An 18,431-nucleotide genomic window follows, 5' to 3' on the forward strand; every position below is an offset into this window, starting at 1 on the left:
CAGGGTGTTTTTTGTCAAGAAGGTAGATGACAGTTTCATTGTTTTAAAGGTCAGCCTTGGTTGTGTTGTGATTTTATTTGACAGAAGAAAATCCAGTGTGGTGGCACATGAAGGTAAAGACAGCACACTCTGTACAGTTGGTATCATTATGGCTAATATAAAAGCCTTAGGTAACGTTGCTACACATGACTTTAACACAATTTCAACTTCATCACATCAATTTCCATAAGATGGAGTTTTTCATTGTGTTGACCTTCTTTCCTCTGTTAAATTCTTTTATGGTGTCCTATGATAATCCACTTTGGTACACCAAAACTTTGACCACAACATTTTTGACAATGTGCACCCATGTAATATGATAAAAGACTACAACAGACTCATTGGTTTGGATTGTTCAATGTATGGAGCACTGACATTTTCTTTCTTTCACAAGCTTAGTCCTCGCCATGTGCTGTAAATAGCTGCCAGACACTGTCCAGCTTCCTCAGCAGGCAGAAACAAAAAAGGAACACACACTGACCTATAATAACCTCACACAGCAGACCGGAGGTGCGCCAATAAAATAAATAATGTAATAAGTAATATGTAATAATGTAATAATTCCCTTGTTCTTGTGGGTCAGAGTGTATATTTACAGCCAAATACTAATTCTCTCTCTCTCTCTCTCTCTCTCTCTCTCTCTCTCTCTCTCTCTCTCTCTCTCTCTCTCTCTCAGGCACTTGCGTCTCACCGGGCCTACCTGCTGACTGCACGCATTCCCACCAAGGTAAGAGCAGCCGCTACGATGGAATTTAACATGTTTTCCAAAAACGACAATGAAAACCATTATACCACTTTTAAATCTATTAGGTTAGCAAATATTGCAAAATATTTCTTTGCTATTACAATGTCAGAAATTACTTCAGAAAACGTACTGCAACCCCAACACACGCCACCATTATGTTGAAGACCTGTCATCTCCTCATTCTGTCCAAAAACCAGTAGATTTACAAAAAATGGTTGTCACACTAAAAACATGGCAGAATGTGTTTGATCCTCATATTGTTTAGGTTTAATAAGGTTTCACTGATTAACAACAATATACATTTTTGTGCCCTCTTTGAGAAATTTACTGAACTCAGCACTTTTGCTATCCCAGTTGGTTTGTGTGTATGTACTGTAGAGTAGAGTGGATTAAGGCTAAAGTAGTGGCTCTGTGTGTGCCTGGTTCTATTGAAGTTATACAGTTGGTTGAAATGCCTGTTTCTTTTTAACTTGGAACAGCAGTGCCATAATGCAGCGCAGATGGCAACTGTTAGCACCATCACCAGCAATGAAACATCTGTCATCTTTACCAGCATCATTGTCACCTCTGCCACATGAAAACAGCATTGCAGCAGCTGCAGCACCAGTTCAACTATTACTATTACTATTACTATTACTATCGTCACCGCCAATATTAAACATCAGACGTAAGCTTCTGTGTTGCGACCCACTGTTCGGGTCTGGCCTGCTAGCATTTATACACAGGCCCAGTTTAGGACTGGACTAGTTCCTGAACTTTGATAAGTGGATATAAAACTGGGGAGTTCTCAAAGCATGTGCATAAAGAAATGCCTATTTGTAGGCGTCTCTGTATATGTATGTTTCGGAGTGGTTAGTTTACAAATCACTTTGCTTTAAGAGTTTCAAAGTACATTTTTGTGTTTTGAAAAAGCAGCTGACAGACCGGTCTCACCTCAAACACCTTTCTGTAGCTGTATAAGAGGGTTTGATCATATTGCATGATCTTCATCAGCATAGATGTTGCCCAGTTGCCATGCAAATGCACATATTCAAATACACTTTTTTTCTGAGCATTTTAAGGACTTAAAAGTTCAGTTTCAAAATTCATTCTTGACTTTGAACAGGTGTGTTCAGCAGCAGTTGTTAAAAAACGTCACAACATCCCATCGTCCGACTACACACACAAGCCAAAGCACAGATTGATAAAGCCAATAATTGTACAGTAAAATGTAAATGGAAACCAGTGTTTTTCCTGCAGTATCTGGACCTATGATTCATGTGGTAGGAAAGAAGTAACTTCCCAGTAGTTTCCCTGAATAACAAGATAACATAACATCATCTCTTGTACCAGGTCCAGGAAACCATTTACAGTTGCCCTTCAAATGGCTGTATGCTTTCCAGTCAATAAGATGCCTCCAGGGACAGTTTAGGTGATTGATTGGTTGCTTGAAAACTGATTCATTGGTTTACTGGGGTTACAAGAGGCCATAAAGAGCGTTCAAACTGGTCCTGTTTCACATGACGTCATATGTTTCCAGTGTTATGAGCTACAGGTTAAGGATCTGTTTATGTAGCTGCTCTGCATCTGTTTTCTAACTGTGTGCTCTATTCTGACCTGGAGGGATAAGACACCTGCTTTATGAAGAATAAACCCCCCTCAAAACCCTCCTCGCTTCTACTGTATGTCTCAGTCTGTCTTTGTCTCTTTGTTTCCAATCTGTCTTTTTCTTGGTTTTCTTTTCTATACCTCTAGACCTCTCCGTTGTATGTTCTCTTCCCTACTTTAGATGCTACTCTTGTTGTACTTAACTCATGTTTTAATCAAGACGTGGCGTCTTGCTGCAACTTTCCAGAGAAGTTCTGGAACTTTCTGAGGGTGCATCTTGTGAATTTGATTTTGTGGAAGCATGAGACTCTTGTAAGGTGTATTATTTTAGACATAGGTGATGAAGCATGAAGTAGGTCTGTCTGTCTTGTCGTGGTCTTGTTTTTCCACACCGGAAGCAGAATCCCTCCTCTGTTGGCTTTCAGAAAACCTCTATCCCCTTCTCCTCTGTCTCTGCTCAGCCAGATTACAACCACAGATCACGCTCTGCTCTCCTCTCCTTCTTTCCTTTAAGCCATTTGTTCAGCTTTCTCACTCTCATCCTCTCCTTCATTTCCAACAATCCGGATTACTTCCTTCTTTCTTCATCCCTGTCTCTCCCTTTTATCTGTTTTTCTTCCTCCACTCACCATTGTGCCAAAGGTCATCAGGAATAACCTACAATGTCTTAAATCCTATTTAATCTAATAGATTTTATCTTAAAAGTAATCAATGTTTGGTTTTCTCTCAAGGAACTCTCTGCAACTAAGGATTATTTTCATTATCAATTAATCTGCAGGTATTTTTTAATAGTTTAATATTTTTTAATAGCCCATCACAAATTCCCAGAACCAAAAACGATGATTGAAATAGCTTTTCTGCATCCAAAAATCCCCAAACTGAAAGATCTTTAATTTACAAAGATGTAAAAAAATAAATAAATAAAATGCAGTAATCCCGTCATATGAGAAGCTGGAACCAGTTTGCCATTTTTGCTTGATTCATGTTTTAAGAGATGAATCGGTTTTCGATAATGGAATAATAAATCTCTCAATGTTTTTTAGGGCTGACCTGAATGCTTTGATCGTTGCCATGGTAATCACGTCCAAATCGGTATTCGAATGCTTCGCTGTTGTTGACTTTAAGTACATAATGCAATACCCCAAAATTCAGCCATCCAATAAGGAATAGTAATCCAACATTATTCGTTATGCATCAACATGAACTATTGTTAGTTTCTATTCTCAGATGGGTAGTGCTGTTTGTTGTGTGTGTGCCAGGGGGTGCATGTGTAGGTGCGGCGCTTTTTGTGTTTGATGAAGTTCCTAAAAATATGTAGACTCTGCTATGTTCTTATGCGAGTGCTCTGATTATATGGAAACTTTTAAACCTGAGGCTATTTCACTGCAGCGCAGGCAATAGGCATACATGCAGATGAACAGCGCCCCTCCATGCTGCCAGCGACTGGCGCTCCTCACCCGCCGGCAACAGTCCATTGGATGATGCGAGACCCTGCTGACTGTTAGTCTTTCTCTTTGTATTGATTTTGTTGATGTGAAATCTATATTACAGTGGAGATGAGTCAACTGCAAATGAAGATTAGCCTCTGCTCACCGTTCCAACACATGCGCTATTGACTGTTTACATCCCCTGTAGATTATCTTTTCTGCTAAAATATGTTTTTGTTGACTCAAAGCTGAGGCAGTGTTGGGTGTTGATGTATGCTTCTGGCCATCTGAATGTATTGTAGGCGCTGTGTTTGATTTATCATATTTAACATGCATCTCTATCTGGAATCCCAGAGATGCACCTTAAACACACAAGAGAACAATCGGTAGGAGGAGATAATGCTCTTCTGAGCCCAAGGCCTTAATATTAAAGTAAATGTTTCGCAGTAGCAGTAGACCCCCAGTTAAACACTTTACTGTGTATCTTTCTTCTCTCAGTAGTAGTTGAAATCCCTCTAGCTCTCTCAGGTACTTCTCAGTGGGTTTTTCTTTGTGTATGCCTCCAATTGATGGTTTGGCTCCTCTTGAGAAGCTGCAGGGCCTTACAGTCTGTCAGTGTCTCCTCCCAAACATGCTCTCTCACACACAAACACACTTCCATTCATTGCTCCCTCCCTTTGGCCTCTTTTTTTCTATAGCCTCTTGTTGCTGTTTATTTCACACACCTGTACACTGTCTTTATCTCTCTTTGCTCAGAAGTATTGGAGTTTATGAAACAAAACATCAGACTAAGTATACATCCTTAATTTTTTAGTTATCCAGACATAACATAAAGCAAACTATCTTATAGAAACCTGACGTTAACATAACCATGTAGCTGTCTGACATTAAGTCTCGCTTACAGACATGTTTAAAAATCCTAACATCTACATTTTCCTTGTATGCTGCTGCTCACTGCAACAGAATCCTATTGTTCACAATCTCTAATCTTAAAACCAACATAATACCATGCTCTGCATGAACACATTAAAAGTTGAGTTTCTCCTTGAAAATACAGCAAAAAGAAAAGTGGAGAGTGGTTAAAGTAACAGACGGTCAGTAAACGAATGAGTGAACGATGCAGTCACTCTGTCATGTGGTTCCTCCCTACACTTCCCAGCATGAGGTATTGCCATTGGCTAAAGCTCATATTTATCAGCACGCTCACTTATCATTGGCTAGTGCAAAATTCTGAATGCTATGCCATTTACTGGCTGTATGAAATGAACTGATTGATCCCATTTAAGTTAGGTTTGGACACTGTTTATTGCACATTGTAACATCCAGCAAATATGTTGCAAATCAACACAATATATACTGCTGTACTACTTGTACTAGTATTATAGTACTGTACCAGACCTAGGTGTTTGCACATTGACAAAGAAAAGAGATAACGGTGAATGCTAAAATGTAGAGTAACAGTAGCACTCAATCAAATATAGAGAAGTCATTTAGTCAGCGAAATGATTTTGTATTATACAGTAGTATCTACCTAAAGTTGGCTAACATTAGCCACCATACTGTAAGCTATCGTCATACCAAATCAAGTAAGGCTGTAAAAGCTAAAACCCCTGACTGTGTTGAATGAAGCAAGTTGGGTGTTATTGTTTATAATGTCTACTTTTCTTTTCGAAGAATAATTATCTTTCAGCAGTCACGTAGTCTAGCTTTACAATCACAATACAAAATCTTACCTAGTTCCACTGTTGTCATGTGCCTCTGTCCTCGCTAATAGCTCATTCTGTCTGTTTCTTTGTTTTATCTGACTGATCTTTGAGTTTCTTCTCCACTGTGTTATTGTCTATTAGACTCATTTACTTTTTAAATAATCATTCCACACAATCAAAATATGAAATTGAAATGATGGCAAATGTGTGTGCATGTTTACATGAGGAATGATTTTCCGGGATTGTACACTGAACATGAGTGAGTAACTACAGGCGGCGCTGAAATAAACACACACTGCATACTGTAGTCAGACAGTAGACAGACAGTCTGCTTATCCTCTCCCTCTCTCATCTCTGAGCCAAGCCTCAGGAACACAGACCCCACCTGGAATAGTCTGGCCTCGCTCCCTGGCCTGCCCTCAGGCACTGTACTGTATGTATGTCTGTGTTTGAGAGAAAGTGAGAGGGAGTGCAGGAAAACTGTGTGCTCCATACACAGTAGTAGCCATTTGTATTCATAGGTTCCCCCCTCTCACATTAAAGGAGAATCTTTCCTGTCCTTTTTAGGTATGGAAAGGCAGGCTGCTGCCTTTTCTTTGTTTTCTTTATCCTAAAATGTTCTCTTGAAACAGAAATAGAAAATGTGGATGTAAGACTGTTCTGGTTGTCTTTAGCCGGACTCGTTTTGAAAAGCTTGTCTTTTGGATGTGAATAGAGAAATGAGGAGGAGGCCTTTTTCAATTCACTTTACATTTTCTGTCAAAGCTGAAATCAACTCCTTCTCAACTCATACAATTCAGGAAGTGTGTAAATGCTTAAAATAAAAATAAAACCTGTAAATGAGCACAAAAATAAACCGTGAACTGTATCTCATCCCCCCCTCCCCCAATTTTTTCATCAAAAGTTTTCATTTGAACCTACAAATGAGTCTAATGCGGCCCAGAAAAAAAACATGTAAATGTGTGAGTCAGTGAAGTATGAAGGAAAAAGAAATGACTGCATCCCTACCTATTAATTGTAGTAACTTTCCTCAGACAGTCACTACACTACTGTAGACTGTTGTTGTTATTATTAGGCACAATTGCTCTCACAGATACAGAAATGGTATACAGTATACATACTGTATGCTCTCACACAAGAACATGGATGCCACATTTGCACATTCATTCATTAAAATACTTGCACTCACATGCACACTTGAATATAATCTCCGCTTTCCTTTCTCTGATAATTATGTTTAAAAAATGTTTAGTAGACTATCATCATGATTCGTCTAAAAATGTACCTTTCTCAATATTGTTTGTAGCAGCCAATTTTTCAAAGTAGTTTAGAAAGTGTGTGGTAACATAGTTTATGTCCTGTAATAAACCGTAGCGCAGATAGTCCTTGAATATAGCTGTCTGCCTATATCGGACACCGTAGAAGTATTTTTATGGAGATTCACCTGCTTTTTTTTAATTTATTTTTTTAGGTGGAACACTCCTTTAATTATCTGGAGATCCAGGGGATTGCTTGTAACAAGCCTACACAGGTACAGTACCTATCACCAGAACAGTGTCCAGCTCACTCTGAGTGCACAAAATATTAAAGGAATAGTTCCACATTTTGGAGAATACACGTACTTGCTTTCTTGCCGAGAGTTAGACAAAAATGTATACCACTCTCATGTCTCTGCATTAAGTATGTAGAGCCAGGATGAAATTAGCGTAGCTTAGCATAAAGACTGGAAACAGGTGAAACGGCTCGTTTCTGGGTTTTAGCAGCTGTCTTTAACCATAAATTAGCATCTTGACATTTTCATTAGTTTGCAGATTAAAGAGATAATGTTTTTGTTAATAAGTTTACATGTGTTGGTTGGCATATTTGTTAACGGTGGACAAATCCAGGTTAGCGGTTTGCCCCTATTCCTAGCCTTTATGCTAAGCTAACCACCAGCTAACTCCAGCTACCCACTTAGGACAACTTAGGAGTGGTATCAATCTTCTCACTTATCTCTCAGCAAGAAAGATCATTGTATTTTTTTCAAAATGTCAAACTTTTCCTTCAAAATGTACTTTACCAACAGCCACATGATGTTTCCCATCTGGGAAGAGCTTTCATTTGGCTTTTTGACCAATGCTGGCCAGCTGTCAGTCAGCAGGATCTACATACAAAATATGATAATCCGTCACTAACCACACTGTCCCTGCAGCTGAACCTCTCTACCGCTCATCTCCAGAGATGTCATCCCTAATATTTAGAATATCTTGACGGATGGTCTCCCATGTTTAATAAGTATCAGCAAGGATTATGTTAATTTTGGCCTATAGAGGAGGCATGTATCGCTTTACATCAGCATTTGCATAATTGCGGTGAGTGCTGAAGTGGTTAGCCAGTGTTGGTAAATCTTATTAAATCTTTACTTTTACTTAGGACAAAGATGTGGACGCAGATGTGGTATAGGTAGATGGATGTGTTGGTGTCATTATTGTAAATTATATTATTGCTGGGTAGATTCAGTGGAGTAGACGGGCAGAAAGTGGAATATGAAATGGAACATAATGGAGTCAGATAAAAACGTACAAATAAAAACGTACAAATATAGACCTATAAAGCTTTAATCTTTAATCCATTCACTGCCAATAAACTATTCTTATACGGTAGATTTTATTTTTCAAAGCCAGACTGACTCAGTGGATGGAATAGAGTAAAGAATGACTGGTGACTAACTGTTTTATTTTTTTTCTTCATCTTAATAAGAATAACTGTGGTTGAAGCAGGATTAGGTGAGGCCACGCATGCTGTTGTGCATCACTAAATAACAATGTGTCCTTTTAGCTGTTCATAGAGTACGAGCGTGGCTCCTTCTCCCTGAAGCTGCTCTCTACAGAGGAGGTCAATGATGTGGTCGCTCACATAGGAAACTGTCTGCTAAGGATATGTCCCGGTCTACCACCTAGGTGAGTTCCACCTCTACGTGTTTGTGATTGTGGGCAACATAACAATTTATGTGTTTTTATTTTGTGGATTCTTTTAAATGTACCAGTCATGTTAAGAGATTTGAATCAATCCTAATAAAGATTCATCTCACAGTATTTTCTATTATCAATTCCTGCTGCGTTTTATGTCTGCATATGCATTTTGATTTTGCATGTTATAGTGTAGCCTATGTATTTATTAGTCTTTAAAAGAATAAGTGAAAAATGTTACCAGCACCCAGAGTTTAACCAGACACACACTTTGGCTTGATCTTTAGAAGTTGCTGTGGTTGAGTCACAGCAACAGTAGCCTATACTGTATTTAATGTCCCAAAAAAGTGTTTGGTAAAGCTTACGCTATTCTTAGTATATTAAAGTACACAGATATTCACCATCAACTAGTTGCTGCTCTTTATTAGTCATTCCAAAGCACTTAGGCCTGCTGTATTAATACCTTATTCTGCATGACCATATTCTAAAACTACTGGGCTATTAACTAAGAGTTTTTTTCTCAATAACCTACAAATTACTGCTTATTGATAGTACGTAAGTAAGTAAGTAAGTAAGTAAGTAAGTAAGTAGGTTGTAAGATCTTGCTCATAACTAATTCACTAGTAGTTTGACACGTATTAACCTACACAGGTTCTATTTTAAAGTTGCCTCCTCTTCACCACCTTAACTACCTCAACTACAGTGGTGTCATTTGGACTTTTCATTAAGATGTCATAAATGTTTTGAGGCCAGTGTGACAACAGGGAATACAGTACCAAGGGGATTTACAGAGTGATAGACCGATACAGTAGCTTTAACGTTATTTGTAGCTAAACTAACCGCTAACTACTGCTAACTGTAGCTGCTGTTAGCCAGTTAGCAGGTACTTTGGCAACAAGTAAAGCTATCTGTCCATCACTCCATAATTTACCTTGGTACTGTATTGCCTGTCCTTTAAACATTTAATGACATCTTAATAAAAACTCCAAATGGTAACAATGTCGTTGGAGGCAATGGAAACATTTATGACACAATTTGATCTCATGACCGCCAATGTCAAAACCAACATTTCAGACACCGTAAGTGTAAAGAGGAGTTAACTTTAGAATAGGGAACCTGTGTGGGTTAATACGTGTCAAAATATCTCACTTTATTATGACTAATAAAAAGCAAGTATGCTACTAATATGCATGCTGATAAGCAACTAGTTAATGGTGAATACGTGTACCTTAATAGAAGCGTTACCATATTTTTGGTTGAGAACAGGAAGCATGAATATAAATGCAGAAATGATCACAGATGTAAAACCATAAACATTTATAACGTCATCTTGTAAACAGGAAAACATCATTGACTTGACAGAGAGGCTGATGTTTGTATGTTTGAGCTCAGCCGTTTTAAGGCTGCATTGCTTTAATTCTTTTGTTTTACATTAATTCATAATTGTGGGTTGAATTGAATTACTATTGTAGTACTCATCAGTAGCTACTCAGCAACTTCCTGCTTTACAACTGTCCATCAACAGGTAAGGCAGTAAGAAAGTAGCCTGGAGCTGCTTGTTTTAGAATTTTTTTTAAACGATTATAGGCTTTTGAACATTTCACCAGCTACAATGTTTGGGAAATGTAGAAATGAGATGACTAAATTATGTTTTAATCTGTCTTCTCAGTAAAGTGATGAAGAAGCTCTGCATGGAGCCTCCAGACAGGCTAACCTCTCTGCAGACTCTGTGGGAGAACAACAAGCCTGCTGAGCCTGGACCCTGTGGTAGGAATCTATAAATCTACCATAATTACTGTGTGCTACTTTATGCCATTCCTGAAATGATATATGACGTGTGTGCGTGGGGTTGGTATAGTCAGTTATACAGTGAGTTTACGGTATAGTTTTACATGGGTGGATTAAAGAAGCAATTATCATTCCTGATAAAAAATTGATTGCAATTTCAAATTACATGCATTTTTGCACAATCTGCAGCCCACAACCTTTGGTTGTTTCTCTCTCTCTCTCTCTCTTTTTCTCTTTTTTTTTCTTTTTTTTTTTCTCTCTCTCTCTCTCTCTCTCTCTCTCTCTCTCTCTCTCTCTCTCTCTCTCTCTCTCTCTCTCTCCCTCTCTCTCAATCTCTAGGTGGGTTTTCTCAGATGTACAGATGTGTTTGTGACTGGTTGGGGCTGCCTTACAAAGAAGAGGTGCAGTGGGTCAGTATTATTTACATTCTTTTGTGCATTGGCACAGCATTGACACATCCTGGTTAAAATGTGCTTCAGTGGCTGGGTGACATAAAACAGCATAAAGCCATTTGATACATAGGATAGCCACAACAGTGTATGAATATTTTACCAGTTTCACTTGTGTCTTTATATTTCTCTTTTTTAATGCTTTTGCTCTTTCTTGTCTAAAATATCATCCAATTATCCAAATAACTCTAATTACTAAACTAATTAGTTTACTGTAAACGTTTCATCTGCTCTGTGCATTTAAGTCATATAGATTTATATAGAAACAAGCAAGAACAGTTGTGTTTTTTTGATAACATGATATGATAACATGAAAACATTTAACATTTTTGTTGACAGTTTGTTAACACTCAATTTGGTTAATTGTTTACTTTCCAGGATGTAGACACCATCTATTTGACACAAGACACCAGAGAACTCAACCTGCAGGACTTCAGCCATCTGGAGAATAGGTGAGTGTTGGCACACAAAAGTAATAGAGTATAAAATATAACCTTAGCAAAGTGGAACAAATGTGGCCATGTAGCTAAAAACATTTGTTGGAATAAAAGTTAAGAGGTATTGCAGGTTTGGCATGATTTATTTTTCATGTAGAAATTTGCTGAAGTCATCACTAAATTAAGGTGGTACTGATGAAGAACAGTAGGAGCTATGACCTTTTCTTTCCTCCCTGTCTGCTCCTCCTCAGGGATATGGTGGCTATAATAGCAGTCCTGGAGTTTAACCAGTGGTTCACCAAGCTCTCCAGTAAGGACTATAAACTGGTTAGTACCCCTTTTTCTCAAGATCCACACCATTTGCTCACTAATCATGTCTGCTTGGTTTGTGCATCACTATGTTGAATAAACATTATCACAGTGTTAGTGTGCTGCCAAAAAATTGCTAAATAATGCAGATATAATCCCATCTCAGAGTTAAGTGGTCTCCCTGTGTACCTGCCTGTCAGTTTGTTCTCTATTCCTCTTACATTTGTAAAGGTCCTACTTCTCACTTCCTTATTGCACTACTACTGCACTGAGGTTTCTGTTCTGTCTGTTAATGTATTTGTTTGTTTTTTCCCCCGTGCTATAAAAAGTAGGATGAGGCCTGTGGGTCTCTGTCCGTTCATCTGTCAAATACCATATCTCAATTGATAAACTATCACAGACACCAGCAGATTTGTCCAAAATGTAGGGAATCAGTGTGTAAACAAGACAAAAAGGCTACAGACTAGGGTGACCAGGCGTCCCGGTTTGACTGGGACAGTCCCGATTTTGAATTACTTGTTCCGAGTCCCGACAAAAGCCTGTCGGGACGCTAAAATGTCCCGGTTTACGCCAGGAGCGGTGTCAGATGATTTTGCCGAGGCTTCAGCCCCAAATGTTTTGAGTGTAGCCCCGAATGTAACTTTGTCCAGTTTATTCCGAAGCGAATAGAACGGGCAGCTACATGCGGGGTCCGACCATGCTGTATTTGTTGCTATCGCCTAGCAACCGTCTCTACGTGAGGAAAGCTATGAAAGCCGGGTGAAGTTTTCGGAGGAGTCATAGCCAAATCAGTCTAATACATTGATGCCATCAACACAAAGTTTAGGAGCGCAATACCAAAGCCGGTCTACGGAAAGCCGTTCCACTCCCCATTCAGCCCCATTGTACCGAATTTGGTTGCAGTTCCACCAGAGTTCCACTGGGGGTGATCGCGGTCCAGTGCAAAATGAATGGGACTCTATGGAGCTAGACGGCTAAATGTGTCTCTTTGCCCGATTGTTGTTGAGAAACCTCAGATTTGATTGTAGTTTTTGCAAGTTCAACATGGGTTATAGGTCGAAAGTTGAATGAAGGAGTACTTATGTCCTTTTGATTTCTTACAGGGTGAGTCGTTGTTGCCCATAACAAGCTAGCATTCTGCTAATGAATGCTGAATGGTCAGTGAAGGTCTGATTACGATCGGAGATCCAAAGCGGCATCCAAAGCAGAACCCGAATGTCAGAGTGAATATTTCGGCGTGGTCTTTAAAACATTAGCAAACCTCTTTCTAGCATGTGTAATGACAGGGAGAGCCGAACCTGTTAGCTGTGTTGTCGATGCCTCGAGAGAAAAAAGGAAGCGACTCAGAGCTTGCCGTAAAGCAGTATCTCTGGCCGTATATGTGTATGACGTCATTGACATTTTAAAAGGCTTTTTAGAACAAAAAAGCGACTTTAAAAAATCTAACACCCAGCAGTGTATTTTCTTTGCCTCCCCTTTCAAATGCAACATTCAAATTACTAGACAAAAAATGATATCCTGAGAAAAGTGGATTTTGAGGGGTATAGCTCCATAGAGTCCCATTCATTCAGCACTGGCCTGTGAGCGCCCCCTATATGGAACTCTGGTGGAACTGCAACCAGTTCAGAAGCCGGAAGTAACAAGGGAGTGGAACTTCTTCCTATATTAGAAATTCTTTAGCAATACTAATGATTTAGTTTGAAGTTCCTGTGACGTGACGTTTCCAGTCTACGGTTCAGACTCAAAACACACGGAGCTCTGAAGCAGACCTGTGCGTCACTTAGTGTCCACTCTCTCTGTAAAATGCAGCGCAGCTTCAGGTTTATGGATGCGCTCAGCTGTGGACATGCTGCGGTAGATGTGTGGCGTTTGTGCTCCATGTATTTCTGGAGCAGTAGTTTCAGGTTTCCACCTCCGATGTATAGCAGCGTACAGCCACTTCTCTAGCTAAACTATTTGTCTCATTCAGAGACCAGAGACCCAAACGGGGCTCTGTGTCTGTCAGAAGGTCTGAGATCTACCGTATCAGCAGAGCAATCACTTAATGCACAGCAGACTATGGTGCAAGTAGATAATTTTCCATCATCTTAGTTCAGCATGTTTGCATGCTAACATTTTCTAATTATCACTAAACCGAAAGTACAGCTGAGGATAATAGGAATGTAATTAGTTTTGCTGGTATTTATTGAACCAAAGTACCAGACAAATAAAAGTTTTGAGCCTGGACCAAAGTGGCAGACTGGGATGGACTTACAGATTGACCAACCAACAGGCTGACATTGCCATCCATAGAGCCACACTGCTAGCATGTCTAAAGATAGTTTTGATAGTTGAATGAGAGGGTTACTGCATAACAGGCTAATTGGCATACTGTACTCCCAACTCCAACGAAAAGCAAAAGTTTGAATTTAATTATTGCGTTATGGCCGTTTAAAAGTGGCATGTAATTAAAGGTCAACATTTCTAAATCTAGTTTTAGTGAAACTTGGTTGGCTGATGGATCCTGTTACAAGTTGGTCGAAAAGCTGCCTATATTTCACAATTTGCCTATTATTAATACTTATCATCCTCATATCCCTGTTATGTCTGTCTCTTCCTATATAAAGAAAAATATATATCCACTCTGTGTCTGCAATTACTACACTACATGTCTCTCACTCTACCTTTGACTAACTATTTATCTGTATCTGCCTATACAGAAATGTTCCCCCTTTGTTCCCTCCATCTTCCCCTCCTGTCTTTTGACTGAGGATCAGTCCAATGTTCTTGTGTGATAAGACTCATAATCCTAACGAGACAAAGGGGCTCAATGTCTCAGGCTGTTGACCCCCTGCAGCACTCCATTACAAACTCTCCCTCTCAAGGCTTCGCTCAGTCTCACCAATTACCACACGCAGCTTCCTCAGTCCAAACAATTATCTCACGCCTCCGTCACAGACAATTCCTTTTGTATTGAATTTTAAAATCCTGCACCTCACTTTGCCATGTGCATATTTAGGCTCAAATACTCACACAGGCACATGTGCATCGTGTGTCCTTTCTATCCCAGATTAGTGTGTATTATAATGGACCCTAATGCTTCTGTGTTGGGAAGGTTACAGTGCATGTTTATTCAAATGTTCTTTTGGTGATGTTCGCATAGATACCACTTCTTGTGTTTTGGACTGTGATGCAGATTTTGTGTGCGTATTTGGTCACTGTTTAATGCAGCAAAAACTCCTTTGGGTGTTTTTTTTTTTTTTTTAGGAAACTTCAGTCTTATTCTCCCATTGTTTTATCTGTGTGAATGTTTATACAATGATAATGGAGAATCAAGGGGTGAAAGGATGTGCTTTGGATTGTGATTGTGAGTTATTTTTGATCCTGTGCCAATGGAAACAGTAACAACTTACAGTAGAACGAGATGTAAAAAGGGAAGAGAGAGTGATGACCGCAAACAGGGCAGTGAGACAGAAACATAAAGGCCAGTGGGAGAGGTCATTGGACAGAGTGAATGGGTAAGATGCCTGATAAATAAGGAAATGAGTCAGAAGGTATCAGGAAAGAGAGATCCGATTTAAAGAATGAAGCCTTTACTTTCTACCAGAAGGTCAGTTGGTGTTCCTGCCAAATCTATTGGCATGTGAAAGCTCAACTCAAGGGCAACACTGAGCCTGAACTATTGTATCTGTGCGACTGTGTACAGTTGCATTAGGAGTATCTAATAGAAATGTCTGTGGATCATAAAGCAGGAAGAAAAAGACAAAAGTGAGAGGGAGGGAGATACATTAAACACACATGCCTCTCAGTCAAACAGAGAAGGAATCAGTGGGCTGGATAATACAACACACACACACACACACACACACACACACACACACACACACACACACACACAAACACTCTCTCTCTCTTTCTCTCACACACACACACACACAAACAGCCGGCTATCACTGCGAGGGATAATGCTGCTCATCCTCAGTTCAATCAGGCTGTTTGTCTTGTTGTCTAATCAAGATGCTGAGCCAAAAATGAGAAAGGAGGAGAAGAAGAGGAGAGGACGGCAGCGATAAGAGGACTTGCCCCCCTGATTACTTCATGATCACACAGCGTGTGTTTGCGTGCACATGTGTGACTGTGTGTGATGTATTTGAGCAGAACGTAGGGTCAGAGCAGCACAGCATGACAAGGCTCTTATTTAATAGATGGTAAATGGTGCAGTGCACATGCTGACAGTGTCACTGTGCTGTCCCCAACAGTTTTATTGTGAAAATACAGCCTCCTTTGTATGCTCCCTCTCTCTCTGCTACAGTATGCTATGACCGTCTCCTCGCTCCTCCTCCTCTTCTCGATTTCATCCCTCACTACCCTCATATCTCCTTTTTCTGTATTGTGTCATCCTTTCGCTGCCCTCTATCATTCTTATTCCTCTTCTGTAATACTCAGTTTCACAGAGTAAACATGTGAACAACAGTCTCGTTGTCTCTCCATTACCCCTCTCTCCTTCCCTCCCCTTGTTCTCTCCCCCTCACTGTAGATAACAGTGTGGGACAAAGTCACCAGTGTTTTGGCCACACTGTTGCTGCTGGCTGAGAAAAGCAGGCCCTTATAGCATGAATGTCAATTATCATGAATAACAACCAACAATGGTCCAATAAAGTTGTGTTTCTATGATGGAAAATGTTTGTGTTACGAATCAATGCAGATAATTAGTGTAGAAAATGTTGAATTACTGCAGTAAGAAACAGGATTTGTGTTTGTCTACATGTTTGAGTATGACACAGCACACAGGGAACTGTTTCAGTGAACATCTAGGTAGGGCACGGACGTCCAACTGTTGAATTTTTAATTACGTCTATATATATATATGAGTGCCTTTGCTCCCCCGACTCTCTATCCTGCAATGTGAAGACCACAGAAGCGAGAAAACTTTTCTTCCTCTGAAGTGTCTAAAGTCTGCTGTCCCCAGTCTCTCCTTGTTACGCATTAATGGTTTTTAAGCAGAAGAGACAGAATTTACTAGTATGCTGTTTTTTTTTACGTTCTGCAGTGCAGCTTTAATCGGCATAAATGAACAACTTTCCAGAGTAGCTTCGCAGAATTTTGCACAAGAACACTTGCTGGAATCATGTGCCCCAAAGATGTCTGTGTTATTCTTCTCCAAGCTTTGCTTGATAAGTCTATTTTAAAGGGGTGATAGAATGATTATATAGGGTATTTTACACTGTTCCTTAAGGTCTCCTAATGGGGTATGTAACATTGGTTGGGCTGAAAATTGCCCGAATGCTATTTTATTAGGCCCTTAACTACCCTGTGAATATGGCTCTATTTGGAACAAGAGCTTTTCTTCCAAATATGGTATGCTCATGAATATTCCGAATGAGCTACGCGCTGATTGGTTTGAGCAAACTACATACAAACATGGGAGACTGGACAGCAGGTCTCATATTTCAGACACTGCAAAGTTATACATTGTTTATCGGGCTATTTCGTTATTAAATTCACTTCTGAGACTTTTTTAAGTGAGAAATCAACTATATAAAGCTCAAATATGGGCCGTTTTACGAATATTGATGGATAATTGCAAATTTGGTAAGACTTTGTGTCGGAGTTCAGCCGCCGGTGCTGCCTCGCCGCCCGCTGGTGCTGCCTCGCCGCCCGGCCTGCCTTCCTTCACAGACCCCGGCCTTCTATGAGGTACTTGGAGCTCTGTCACGGCTGGCAGCCCACAGCAGGGACTACCAAACGCTGCTGCCCTGACAGAGCTCCAGGGCCTTCAACTCCCCTCTTCCTGCTAGCTAAATGGCCTGTTGTGTGAGAGTGAGAGCGCGGTCAGCGAGCTTGTTACACCAGCAATCTCTTACCACATGTTACACACATGTCACGCCACTTATACAACATCTAACTAAATGTCTTATAAAGCTAACAACGTGTCCGATTTCAAGTTAATGAATATTTGTGTAGACTAGCTAGGTGTTTCGTTAGCTGCGGCTGTCCCTTCAATTCTAGCTATATGTAGCTACAAATCACGGATAGTTAGCTTCATTTTTGGCGTAATTCGAGTGTATTTACAGTTTGAATTTCGTCACGCCACTTATACAACATAACTAAATGTCTTATAAAGCTAACAACGGTGTCCGATTTCAAGTTAATGAATATTTGTGGAGACTAGCTAGGTGTTTCGTTAGCTACGGCTGTCCCTTCAATCCTAACTAGCTATGTAGCTAAAAATCATGGATAGTTAGCTTCATTTTCGGCGTAATTCGAGTATATTTACAGTTTGAATTTCGTCACGCCACGTATACAACATCTACCTAAGGGTTTTATAAAGCTAACAATGGTGTCAGATTTCAAGTTAATGAATTTTTGTGAATTCCAGACGAATTCTAAGAGGAGGCTAGCTAGCTCTCGTTGATAGAGCTACATCCAGCCGCAGGCTCTATCGATGAGACTCGCGGACAAGCGGCGTTTATTTCCCCAATCTTTTGTTTAAATAACTCAACACATTAAAAGATTAACTGGAACCTGTGGTAACAGATTGCTGGCGTAACAAGCTCGCTGACCGCGCTCTCACTCACACACACCTGGCATTAGGAAGAAGGGAACTGCAGGCCCTGGAGCTCTGTCAGGGCAGCAGCGTTTAGTAGTCATTCACCCACAAAGCAGTGACTTTGCGCGGGTATGAAGTTCCGTGGGCTGCCAGCCTTGACGGAGCTCAATCGAGCTCACAGCAGGCCGGGGTCTGTGAAGGAAGGCAGGCCAGGCGGCGAGGCAGCAACACAGGCATCACCGGCAGCTGAACCCCGACACACAGTCGGACAAAATTTGCAATTAGACATACATTTTTGTATAACGGCCCATATTTGACCTCTACATTGTTGATTTCTCACATAAAAAAGTCTCAGAAGTGAATTGAATGGTAAAATAGCAGATGAACAACAGATGAAATACTGTATAATTTCTGAGATCTGCACGACCTAGAGTCAGAAGACTAACTGATCTCAGGTCAGTTGTGTA

At 40.1% G+C, this 18,431-nt stretch overlaps 1 protein-coding gene across 6 annotated transcripts in view; it reads left to right on the plus strand.

Moving 5' to 3' along the window:
• LOC120562315 (F-actin-uncapping protein LRRC16A-like) overlaps nucleotides 1–18,431 on the plus strand; it is an 83,626-nt gene that overhangs the window by 27,453 nt on the left and 37,742 nt on the right. For all 6 annotated transcript variants that reach the window (XM_039805984.1, XM_039805978.1, XM_039805979.1 and 3 more), the window contains exons 3-9: nucleotides 716–766; nucleotides 6,976–7,035; nucleotides 8,322–8,443; nucleotides 10,122–10,219; nucleotides 10,580–10,650; nucleotides 11,068–11,141; nucleotides 11,378–11,453. In XM_039805984.1, the coding sequence (XP_039661918.1) occupies nucleotides 716–766; nucleotides 6,976–7,035; nucleotides 8,322–8,443; nucleotides 10,122–10,219; nucleotides 10,580–10,650; nucleotides 11,068–11,141; nucleotides 11,378–11,453 (552 nt within the window). The remainder of the gene's footprint in view (nucleotides 1–715; nucleotides 767–6,975; nucleotides 7,036–8,321; nucleotides 8,444–10,121; nucleotides 10,220–10,579; nucleotides 10,651–11,067; nucleotides 11,142–11,377; nucleotides 11,454–18,431) is intronic.

Source organism: Perca fluviatilis, chromosome 7, assembly GCF_010015445.1.
Source record: "Perca fluviatilis chromosome 7, GENO_Pfluv_1.0, whole genome shotgun sequence".
In the NCBI taxonomy this organism is placed as follows: Eukaryota; Metazoa; Chordata; class Actinopteri; order Perciformes; family Percidae; genus Perca; species Perca fluviatilis.